This window comes from Dryas octopetala, chromosome 4 (assembly GCF_963921425.1).
Source record: "Dryas octopetala chromosome 4, drDryOcto1.1, whole genome shotgun sequence".
In the NCBI taxonomy this organism is placed as follows: domain Eukaryota; kingdom Viridiplantae; phylum Streptophyta; class Magnoliopsida; order Rosales; family Rosaceae; genus Dryas; species Dryas octopetala.
Window position 1 is genome coordinate 524,795 of NC_141369.1, and position 12,601 is coordinate 537,395.

Sequence of the window (12,601 nt, forward strand, 5' to 3'; positions counted from 1 at the left end):
TCATTCCAATTCTAATTTAGGAAACAAGAATCAAAATAAGTTATTGGAAGTAGCATCAATCTGATTTCATCCTACATTTTCAGCAAATAGAAATTCAAGTTAACCAACAAATAAATTGCTTGAAGCCTAGCAGAACGAGTGTAACTGTTTGCTGCCCCATTCGTTGGACCACAAAGACAAAGATCTGGGGACCAACCGAGAGGACTTTCTCCATACTGTCCAGATAAAACCAAAACATTTCAGAACTCAAGGAGGTTGGATTGAGGGTGTAAACTGTTGTTATATATATATGTGACCCGTGACTCATGTCTTGGCATTTAGCTACCTGCCAATCCAGGCCTTATGAATAGTCCGGTTCATGACTTCCTTCCGAATAATGCCTTGGATACAATAAAGCAGGTGCAACAAGAAAACAGCTCATTTGTACAAAAAAAAGCAATGAGTGTGTGTGACCACACAAGTCAAAACGCCCAATACATCTCCATCTGATTTCTTTCTCCAGATCCATATGTATACAGTGTCCCATATAGAAAGAAAACAAGAAAGTAAAGCAGAATAATTAATATATTATTCAATAATCAATCTCTCTCTGGATCTCTCTCTGAAAGGGCCATGGGTTGTACTATTTTGTTGTTCCTTGTTGTTTCCTTTGCATTTCCTCACCACCTCTTTGCCGACTCAAGCTTGATCCAGAAAACTTGCAAAAGCAGCAAATACTATGGGCTGTGTGTGTCAACCCTGAAATCTGATCCCAGAAGCCAAAATGCAGACACCAAGGGGTTGGCAGTGATTATGGTTGGGATTGGAATGGCGAATGCGACAGCCACTTGGTCATACTTGTCTTCTCAACTGCTGGGCACTATGAATGATGCGATCATGAAGAAGGTGCTGGGAGAGTGTGCTGACAAGTATAGCCATGCTGCTGATGCCCTCCAAGCTTCCCTTCAGGACTTGGCTTCAGAGTCTTATGACTATGCTTCCATGCACATTACTGCAGCTTCTGACTATCCAAATGCTTGCCACAATGCTTTTAAACGCTATCCACCCTTGGCTTATCCTTCAGATCTTGCTCGCAGAGAAGATGCTTTAAGGCATATTTGTGACGTCCTTTTGGGAATTATTGCTAATTTTGATTGGTAATTCAATCATCAATGCAATTACTTTATTATTATTATTATTATTATTATTATTATTATTATTATTATTATTATTATTATTATTATTATTTTTTCCAACATTCTAGTCTTATTCTATATATAGATCGATTTGGGTTTCTACAGTTGGCATCAATTTACTGCCTATGAATGACACCCACTTTGGCCAAATCTATGAATGATCGATACCCACTTTAGCCAAATCTATCTACTGCAAGTCTGCAACCAAAAAGCCAGTCGGGATTATGATTTTTAAAATGCCGCACTAATAAAAGTGTTTCTTTCATTTTATTTTATTATTATTTGATAGTGTTTCCTTTTAATTTAACAGACACAACCCTTATAAATAGTTCAACTCTTATACACGTGGACGGGGTATATATATCTGACAGACTGTCACGTACATCTCAACTCAGGATTTAACCTTAATATGGCTTTAAGATATGAATGATGTGTTAATTTCTTGATATATTGCAGCACACACAACACAGACATGATGACATAACCAAGTATCACTATGATCTCACTAATATATATATACATATATATATATATATCATAGAAATAGGACTAACCTGATGATCGAGGCCACAGCAATAGCAGCAATGAACTTACCAACACAGCAAGCAGCCTCTCACTAATGGGATAGAGAATTAATAGATTTCAGTAGCTGTTTGGCCAAGGACCTGTGCTTTTATAGTTTTATAGGATATCATTAGAGTCCTAATCCCTCCCATAAAGGTGTCTTAGGATTCTAATCCTTACATGACTCTATAAAAGACATGACTGGATTAATGCCTTGTTTGTAGCATAGAGTACCTTTATATCTAAGTAATCATAGTTCAAATAGATTAACTACCTGACTAGAGTGAACTAATTCGATTAACAAACCCATTCGATTCTTACATTCTCTCAGTTGGACTTGCATTATTCTTAACCAGAAAATGCACTCAACATTACAAGTAATCTGTAGTTGCGCTGGGTGTGTTATTCAAAACAATACTTAGATCAACTTGGTCAAGATACAACATTATACATCAGACTATGAGAAGTGGTAAAGCTATTAAGTGCTCAAACAACTCATAACCATGATTTCTAAGCTGTATCCCACATAAGTCATTTCAAGACATAAAACTGCAGATCAGTTTACAGTCTTGTAATTAAGGTGTAAACTTGGTCCTCGTGAATGATTTTACCAAACCTTATGCAAAACCTCTGAAACTTATTAGCAAGATTACTGTAGGCATGCACAGACAATATGCTTTGAAAAAAAAAAAAAAACATAATGTATGCATAATCTAAAATGTTATAACTTATATGTATAGGTAAGCATGCTTATACCGTAATTCATAATGTTTGAATATTTTTCTCAAAAACAAAATTCTTAATATCTCAATGGATATATCAAACTCATCTGAGATCATCAGGGACTTATAATTTCTGCTTATTTTCATTATGCTTATCAAGCTGGTCTGAAAATAAGTTGTAAATTATCATTATATTTTATTTCATTGTGGCCCCTGTCTCTTTCCTCTGACCCCGAAGTGAGCCTTATCGGAGTACTCGAGCTCGGCTCGGCGTCAATGTTTTCCTCTTCATCGTTCTCCTCATCTGCATGTTCGGACTCGTGAGCTGTTCCTTCTTACCCCCGATCCGAACTCATGCCTACTTGGGGACTTCTTTCACCCCCTCGAGGTCGGCGTTCCTCGCCTGGGTTACACTCTAAGTCCGAGCCGACCTCGACTAGCTCCTCGGACAACTCGTCCCAGTCTGCCTCACCCCCTGGTGGGCTTCGGCTCAGCTCGGCATCACTATCGCCCTCGAATGCTTCCCCTGAGCCGAGCCGACCACTTGAGTCGGTCGTTGACATTCTCAAACACCTTTTTCTCACTCTCTCTCTTGCTTTTTGGATTAAAAAGTGTTTTTTTCAAGAACACTCAAGAACAAAACCCAGAAAACTTGAAAAACACAAAAACTCAGAAATAGGAGGAATCACTTACTGGTTTTTCTCCGGCCACACTCGGAATTGCCTCGCCTACGGCCGTGCTTGGTAGGAGTCGCGACTGGGCTGCTGTTGAACCCACGGAGAGAGAGAGAGAGAGAGAGAGAGAGAGAGAGAAGGTAGGAAGTTGGATTTCTAAAAAATGGGAAGTGAAAGGGAAGAAGAAGAGGGGTGATCTTTTATACCCCATGCAAATTCGATCCCAGCCATTCACTTTTGGCGCTTCAGATACCAGATCTTGCCACGTGTCTACATTTAAAATACCCATAAATGAGGTGACCCTTATGTTCCCCATACAGACACAATCATGAACAGTTACCCTTTCTCATCTTTCCAAGATATTTTGGCCAGTTACATATCATCATCTGCTCGGATTATTGGAAAGTCGGACCTGTCTAGATCGACACATCTGCATCAGTTCGGCACGTGGCATCTCATATGTTATTGTTCATAGACTGTCTTTTTGCAACTTCCAATTCATCACGGTCTGTTCGGATCGGAAGTTGGAGGACTTCTGTTTGTGGATAAACCCACATGAATTTGACAACCAATCATGGATCGACACGTGGCAGATCAGATCCAACCTTAGGCTTTGACTTTTCAACGGTCAAACCTGGGACTCCACGTCACCATGCCAGCTCGGCACATTTTCATTGCCAGTTCGGATCGGCTCATCTCGGCGAATCTTCATATCTGATCCGACCCGATCTGAGGATCTCCTAAGAATTCTTTATATCTCTTTTAATCTCAATTCCCATAACATAGGAAGCTTCTCCAAGATCCTTCATATAAAAATTATGGGATAAGAATTCCTTAGTCTCATTCAACATGCAACTCCTTGTTACTACTTGCCAGCAAAATATCATCTACATAAAGAACTAGGAAAATGAAATTACTCCCACTCACCTTGAGATATATGCACTCATCTGATGGATATTCAACAAAACTGTAAGAAATGATCACTGAATCGAATTTAATGTATCACTGTTTGAAAGCTTGTTTTAATCCATAAATGGATTTCCTTAATCTGCAAGCTAAGTGTTCATTGCCTTCTTGTATGAAACCCTCAGGTTGAGAGATATAAATCTCCTCTTCCAATTCCTCATTCAAGAAAGCATTTTTGACATCTGTTAGTTTTAGGAATTTATAAATTAACTTTTTCTTGCCAAAACCATTGTAATTATTTTACATTTTCCACATTCAACAAACTCTAGGATATAATTTACAATTAGATTATTAGAGTCTGTTTTGGGATGAAGAGATCAAGATTGAAAGAATCAAAGCAAGTGAACTAAGGTAAAATGCATCTCATGCATAGTTTTTTATGTGGAGTGAGTGAGTCCTTTATTTTTAAAGAATGCTCTCATTAATAAAACGAAACATGTGATATGCACATGAGCCCTCAGCTTGCATTTCACACACGCACACACATACACACACACATGTGCACTATTCATTATCTTCATTAGCTCACTCACACACACACCATGTGGATATTCCCTAGCTGAAATATCCCTTGTTCCTCTCTATCCAAATGTCCACATCGTCATTCTAATCCAAATCAACCAGCTTTGGACATTCTTTTTGTAGCTATCATTTGTCCTTTAGCTCTAAACAAGTGAGGATCCTCCAAGTGTCCTGATTAGATGAGAATTGGTTTTGGACAAAACTAAGTGTGTCATCTCTCTCATCCTCCAACTCTTTCATTTTGAATTTTTCATGGTTTTTGGATTGAGAGAGAGATTTCTAGTTATATTAGTGAGAAAAATGCTTTTCAATGAAAAATGATTTTTAATCTTGGTTTATGATTCCTCAAATCTGAGTTGGATTTTGTGTTCGTCATCATCATCAAAGACTCATATAGATTAGACTCATATAGATTTTAGGATAGGATTCTCCATCGACTTCTTCAAGTCTTGATAACTTGAAGGAGATGATTTTTATAGAATCCACAATTTCATTTCATTGCTTTTGTTCTTGTTCTGCTGCACCTGTGTTGCTATTGGTGTCGTGCATTGAAGAGCTCAAGGTGTGAGCTGCCAATGTCATGAGGAATTGACTGCTTGGCTCAAGAAGTTTGCACAAAGGTAAGAAGCTGCCACTTAGATTTAGAATTTAAGTGAATGAGCTTGTTTGTGTAATTCTCTTGTATTGAAACTCTTGAATAATGGATTGCCTGGTCAGCCCAAAAAGACCTCCGGTCTTTTAACCCTTTAGTGGTTTTTTTGGGTACCAAAATTGTGTCTCTATCTTTTTTGTGTTGTTATTCTTTAATCTGAAATATAAACACAAATTTAAGAACACTCACTTCACATTTGAGCATGATAACTTAAACTCTTGAAAGGTGAATGAACTTTGCAAAACAATCACACACCACTTTAGTTGTTGCTAGCATTGGGATGCCTACAATGATGGATCCTTTGAGTACTTAGGCTATCACTTGGCTTTTGTATGTGTTTGATTTGAGTTGAATACAAGATCTGTGAGTTTGTTTCGAGAGTCAATCTGAGGTTCAGATTTATGTTTGTTTTATTAGTCTCTGAGTCAACACCTAAGCAAACATTGGGATCTTATAACTCAGTGTGGTTTTAACTGAGTTTATTAGGCAGCTGCGCCACATAATACCAAATTATAGCATCCATATGGTGTAATTCCATGTCAAAATGGGCAACCAATGCCATAATGATTTTGAATGCATCTTTGCTTGAGACTAGTTCCTTTTGTGTGAAACCTTTTGCTACCAACCTAGCTTTGTATCTTTCTACACTTCCATATGGGTTTTTCTTTGTTTAAAATATCCACTTGCAGCCTATTGGTTTCATTCCTTGAGGTATCTCAGTAAGCTCCCACATTCGATTTTGATACATTGATTTAATTTCAGCTTCCATTGCATTTTTCCATTTCTCAGACTTATCATCATTCATAGCTTGGGAATAATTCCTTTGATCAATCTCTTCTCTAACATCAAACTCAATTTCCTGCAAATAAAGTATATAGTCACTCGAAAAAGCAGGTTTTCTTTGTCTAGTAGATTGCCTTCTAGTTACTCCCTCAACTAGTTGTTCAATATGATTATCATTTGACTGTTGATGATTTTGATTCTGAACTTCAATATGAATTTCCTCAACATCTGCTTCATGCTGAGTCTCTAAATTCTGTTGATTTTCTAGTGCAACAGTAATGTGATCTGTCATTGGCAATTTTAGTTTTATATGCTCATTCTGAGATTGTGTTACACTGATAAGTTCTTCTAAATCCAAATCACTCATTGTGACTTCATTTAACAAGGTAGCGTCATCAATAAACTTTGCAATATTGGTCTCTACAATCCTAGTGCTGTGAGATGGGCAAAAAAATCTATATCCTTTTGACCTTTTAGGATAGCCAATGAAATAGCCACTTGTGGTCTTTGAATCTAGTTTCTTTTGCTCTGGATTGTACAGCTTTGCTTCTGCCTTATAGCCCTATAGATGAAGATGTAGAAGCCTTGGTCTTCTTCCTGTCCATAGCTTGCAAGGAGTTTTGTCCACAACCTTACTTGGAGCTTTGTTGATCAAATAATTTACAGTCTTTAAAGCCTCTCCCTATAAGAACTTAGGTAGTCCAGCAGTGCTCATCATACATCTCACCATCTTTATGAGTGTTATGTTCCTCTTTTCAGCAACACCATTTTGTTGAGGTGTGCTAGGTGTCGTGTATTGTGCCTGTATGCCATGTTGCTGCAAATATTGTGCGAAAGGCCCCATGTATTATCCAGCTTCACTATACTTGTGATAAAACTCTCCTCCCCTATCTGACCTGAAAATCTTTATCTATTTTCCCAATTACTTTTCAGCTTCAGTCTTAAAAATTTTAAATGCTTCAATGGACTATGATTTCATAGAAATAAGATACAAGGTGTAATACCTAGAGAAGTCATCTATGAACAATATGAAATACAAATACTTGGTCTTACATAAAAAAGGTCCACAAATGCCAGTATGTATTATTTCTAATAAATCATGGTTTCTGTTTGCTCTTTTCTTCCTAGAGCTCGTGATTTTCCCTTTAATGCAGTCAATGCAGTCACCAAAATCAGTGAAATCAAGGTTTGGAATAATTTTTTCCTTAACTAAAATCTGCATTCTTTCTTTTGATATATGTCCAAGCCTTTTGTGCCATAAAATAGATGAATCATCATTGATTAAAGATCTCTTATTTGCAGATGAATTTCCAATGATCATTAACTAAAACAGCAATGCCAACAACAGAAGATTTAAGAAGCAACTGCAAACTACTTTTATTGATTGTAAACAAAAAATTCTTCCTAATCAACTGAAAAACCGAAACTAAGTTCCTTCTTAATGAAGGTGTTACATAAACTTCATCTAATTCTAATGCATAACTAGTTCCTAAACTAATGCTAACAGCTCTTATGGCCTTGACTGCTACTTGCATCTCATTGCCTACCCTTCTTTGGTGTCCTCTTTCTTGTGATACCCTGCAAAGAATTTTCAATATGAATAGGGGAGCCTGTATCTACCCACCAAGAATTTATAGGGGAATCAATTAAATTGAATTTCTAGTAGTAACAATATGAGGATTACCTTTCTTAATCATCTAGGTCTTCCATTTTAAACAGTCTTTCTTGAAATGGTCATCGTTATGACAGTGAAAACACTTAGACTTAGTTGTTTTCACTACCTTAAGGCCATCTGAAGTGGTTTTGGAGCTGCTTGCATTATCTAGTGTTGCTTTCGATTTCTGAAAATATTTCTTGTTGGTTTTAAAAACCTTCTTTCCATTGTCAGCCTTGTTGTTTTCCTTACAAAATTCACATTCGAAACTGCCTTACCCTTCTTATCTCTCTCCTCTTCTTAAATACACATGGCTTTCAGGTCATTCAAAGTCCATTTTTCCTTTTGAGCACTATAGATGGTAATCAAATGTTCATACTATTGTGGTAAAGACATCAGTAATTGATGAACAAGGAACTCATCAGCTATAGGTATTTTCAAAGCCTTCAACTTTGCTGCAATGTCAATCAGAGACATAATATATTTCCTCACATTTTCATTCCCATCAAATTTCCAATCAGTGCATCCATCAAATTACTAGTCTCAGCCTTTTCGAATTCCTTATATTTTTCACTAATTGAGTCTAGGTATGCCTTAGCATTATCATTCTCTTCTATACCTCCCTTAACTATATCTACCATAGCCCTTTTCATAATGAGAAGTGCCATCCTGTTAGCCTTCTCCCATTTATCAAATTTAGCCTTTTCATCTGCTGTGCTAGTTGCTGTCAGTGCAGCATGCTTGTCCTCTCTTAGTGCCAAGTCCAAATAATTGAGCCCCAAAACAATTTCAATGTCTTGCTTCCACTATTTGAAATTGTTTCCATTCAGAGGTTCAATGTTGGAGAAACTTATGGATGCTGCATGTAGAACTGAATTTTAGTAAATCAAATAATACTGAAACTGATTGTGTTAGGTGTATATCAATATATATATATATATATACCCGAGTATGAAGGTGCTCTTCACTACATGAACATCACTACATAAAACATGCTTGTGCTGTTCATGTAGTGAAGGCTACATATTTTGTATCATGTTCCCAAAATATTATAAGATCACTTGTTTTGGATATGCTTTCTACGTTTTGTTTAGCAGAAAAATAACCAAATGAAGAATTTGATCTCATAAGTAGACTGTAATATGTCAGTTTTGCATCTTAAGTGTTCAAATGACTTTGATATTAATTTGCTATGCTAACATTTCGATTGCTATGCACTCTGTTAGGGTTTTCAATTTATATTTTGATTGTTATGCTCTCAGTGTTCAGCTAACATTTTGATTGCTATGCTTTCTGTTAGGGTTTTCAACTTATATTTTGATTGAGTGATTTTGATCTTAGTTTGCTCCAATTTTGTGTCTCAGATTTTGGGGGGTTGTTATTCAAACCAACTTTGCCTCCCTCTCTCACCGGCACTGCCTTCCTCAGATTATCTGGTTATCTAAATCGTTCATGTATTCTCCATTTCGACAAGTTCGGTTTGGTTAGAAGTTTGGGCTTTGCGGTTCGGTTATCCAAACCATGCCCACCCCTAGTAATACTAATCAACTTGCCGACATCTTCATTAAAGGTCATAATTCTTAATGTATTTGTATTTAATTGTAGAGAATGACTGATATGAGGGACTAATTATGAGAGATTGTGAGTGATTGTTTTATAAGAGTCCTTAAATTAATCTAATGACACACTTATCCTTACCCACTCATTTTATTATCCAATAACTCGTTTTAAATGATTAACCCTTAGAAAAAAAAAATTAAAAAAACCTTGCCCAAACCCATTTTATTCCTCATCTTGTTTTTTACCCTATCTGCAGATGTCACCTCATACCCTCCTAGAGTGTAAAATGGGACTTATGGAGGTTGGGTGTTATCCAAAATCTTAGAGTAAAAATCTAATATAAAGCAGACAAATTAACCAGGTGTCATTTGATTAATCTAAGGGCTCCTATAAAATTGTCTCTCACAGTCCCTCATATTAGCATATGAACCGGACTCTCTCTAATTGTATTTAACTTTGTAATTATATTTAGGAGAGAAGCCTTGATGTATTCCTATTGGAACTCTTGTAAGTTTTCAATTAAAAATATAGATATTCAACACTTTTTACCCAATCATATCATATAGTTTGGGCCATTTTTGGTTTGGGAAAACTCCAAATCCACTAGATTTGATTTAATTTTCCCAATTTGTAATTTTAGGCAAAAAGTGAACCAATTCAAAGTTTCAAACCATGCCCATACTATTTTCACAAGTTCTGAAGCTACCATTTTGCCTTCTTGGTTGCCACTTGCCACTAGTGAAACATTTATCCGGTGGGGGAGGAGGTGGGAATTGGGATGAAGAGAGACAAAGTCAAGAGACGCAAAGGGAAAGTGAAAAAGCTTTGTAAACTTTATGGGTGAAAGTGCTTTAATTAACTAAAAAACTAATAGAGTTTTTAGAGGAAATTACAAATTTGGTCTACTTATTTTATACTTAGTCCAATTTTGGTCCACGATTTTTTTTTTAAGTTCAATTTTAGTCCACAATCTTTTTTAAGTTATGATTTTAAATCTTTTCGGTTGTGTTTTCTTCAATTATAATTGAATTATAAGTTATAATTCATCATTTCTTAGTCATAGGAACCAATTTGAAGTATTAGAATCAAAGAAAATTGAAGTTTGGTGAAGTTTGAAAAATCTGAAAATTTTCTATGAAAAATTAGTAATTTCGGGTACCCTACTTTGGAGCCAATTATCTTGAGTTTTAGAATTTCGATTTGAATGATCTTTATATGGTTGTAAAAAGAAGATACATAGCTTTAAAACAAGTATATGTTTTATTAATTTGGCTGAGATTTGTGAAAACAAATCTAAATCTTTATTGAACAAGTGAAACAATTAGTCGACCAAAACAGAACTTAAAAATGATCATTAACTAAAATTGAACTAGGTATAAAATAAGTGAACCAAATCTGTAGTTTCCTCAAGTTTTAAATATTGTTGATCACGTTAATCAATGCTATGTCTTATGTATACTTTAACTTTAGTTGCCACATCATGCCTTTTAGTTAAATGTGGTAAAAGATGATCTAGCATTACACTTTTAATATTTTATCACGAGGTGTCTTGGCAGAGGCCATGTCTCAAATATTTAGGAAAATTGAACTCAATAACCCACTTTTTAGAATAAATCGTTTCTATAACTTTTTTTAAAAACTTAACTTCTATAACTTTTTGGCCAATGTTACAAACTCAATTACAGTGAGATGGTTGCTGAAGCCACCTTATTTTGTTCTTCATGTTCATTATGTTCAATATACAAATAAGACTGAGGACGACGTCGACCAACTTGTCGACCATAACATCGACCCATAATATCAAGTCGACGTCGACCCATAAAGCTAAAAATAAAAAAAGGAAATCTAGTGGTTTGTAGGAGTTCTTCCCCGTGCTCAATGGGCTGCTAATTGCAATCCTTTGCAAACCCAATATTCAAAAGAAACCTTGCGAATCCAAATTTCAACATAAAACCCAATTCATCACAAACAATGTCGACCTTTCCAAGCAATATGAATGACTTGATGCACATTACCAATTCCCGACAGTAATGAAAAATGTTGGGTAGAGGCTGAGAGTAAGGGTGGGAAATTGCAGCATGAGGTTGGAAAGTAAGTGTGGGATCCAAAATAATCACATGGACCAAACATGACAAGATAGGCCAATGTAAATTGGGGTAATCCACTTTTGGGTCAGAAAAGGCTATGCTAAACCAGTTGGGCTTGACAAGGGATGAGGTCAGTCAAGCCCAAGACCAAAGACCACTTAAATTGGCACATAACCATTTGCTGATGAAGATAGAACGTGAAAATCCCACTACTACAGCTAAATCCCACCAGAATCTCCACTAAAGCCATGATTAAAGGGCAAGAGAAGTGGAGAGGGAAGGTGGAGGATGGGTGGAAAACAAGGCACAATGATCCTGTAAATATGTATATTATGAACAAATCATGGGGGGGCTATCAGATGGAATTTTACTAGAAAACAGGTTGAACACACACTAACTTAAGCATCAAAGTGTCTTTGTAGGTACACCCCCCACCTCCTTGACGAAGCTGCGACGAGCTGGTCAAACCCGAGAATGGACCGGAGCTTCGAACCCGTGCAACAGTTCATTGTGGTCGCAGAATTGCACGATGAAAGGCTTGGGATGGGCTTAGCGAGAACTCGAGATAACCCTACGACCTCGACCTCGACTTACAAGCTTTAAGCTGCGAGCTCCGAGCTGCAACCTCTGACCTGCGAGTTCTACTCGAACTCCGACGTGACTAACTCTGACGGTAGTCCAACCTGCGAGCTCAATCCGAAGGGAGATCCAGCCTGCGAGCTCGAACCACGACCTGCATGCTCCTGAGAGCTCGACCATCACTAGTGAACTTGAGTGATTGGCTGCGAACTCGAACTGCAGTGGACCTTGATCAGTGAACTCGACTCGCGATGACCTCAACCTGCGACGAACCTTGACTTGTGATGAGTTCGGCTTGCTCCTAGAGTGCTCTCTTTCTCTCTCTCTTCGAGAATATGAAGCTTTGCAAGCTACCAGGCTCACGACGACCTCTGGGCCTCGGCCGCTGCCACCTCCGAAGACTTAATGGAACGGTGCGTTCAGTGATGGAGCATTGCGCACAAGGCAAAGGATGACGAATCCTAGCGCGAAGCATCACAGAGGTGGAGCTTGGGAATCAAGAATGAAAGAAAGTTGAAACGAAAGCCGAAAAAGAGCTAAGAGTTCTCTTACTTAAAATCCTTCGTTGAAATTTTAGAATACGATTTTTTGCTACTCCTAAACAAAGAAAACAAAAAAGAAAGAGAGAGAAGGACACTTTGATATTTTCGAAGCAGAAAAATC

At 37.1% G+C, this 12,601-nt stretch overlaps 2 protein-coding genes across 2 annotated transcripts; one reads left to right on the forward strand and one right to left on the reverse strand.

Moving 5' to 3' along the window:
- Window positions 1-438: 438 nt before the first annotated feature.
- C/VIF2 (cell wall / vacuolar inhibitor of fructosidase 2) lies at window positions 439-1,342 on the forward strand. The gene has a single exon (XM_086241973.1). The coding sequence runs from the start codon at window positions 613-615 to the stop codon at window positions 1,138-1,140; it is 528 nt and encodes a 175-aa protein (XP_086098099.1). The 5' UTR covers window positions 439-612; the 3' UTR covers window positions 1,141-1,342.
- A 4,603-nt stretch (window positions 1,343-5,945) lies between these two features.
- On the reverse strand, window positions 5,946-6,902 carry LOC147285935 (uncharacterized). Its single transcript, XM_086239265.1, has 2 exons — window positions 6,786-6,902; window positions 5,946-6,620 (listed from the first exon to the last, which is right to left on the reverse strand). Exons 1-2 carry the CDS (start codon window positions 6,900-6,902, stop codon window positions 5,946-5,948), a joined length of 792 nt encoding a protein of 263 aa, XP_086095391.1.
- Between the last annotated feature and the right edge of the window lie 5,699 nt (window positions 6,903-12,601).

Bases quoted from the DNA above. Each gene is read 5' to 3' on its own strand.
- LOC147285935 (XM_086239265.1), bottom strand. From the start codon at position 6,902: ATGGGGCCTTTCGCACAATATTTGCAGCAACATGGCATACAGGCACAA. The intron at 6,621-6,785 runs GTGAGATGTATG...CTTCATCTATAG, and splicing joins ACATAACACTCATAAAGATG to GGCTATAAGGCAGAAGCAAA.
- C/VIF2 (XM_086241973.1), top strand. From the start codon at position 613: ATGGGTTGTACTATTTTGTTGTTCCTTGTTGTTTCCTTTGCATTTCCT.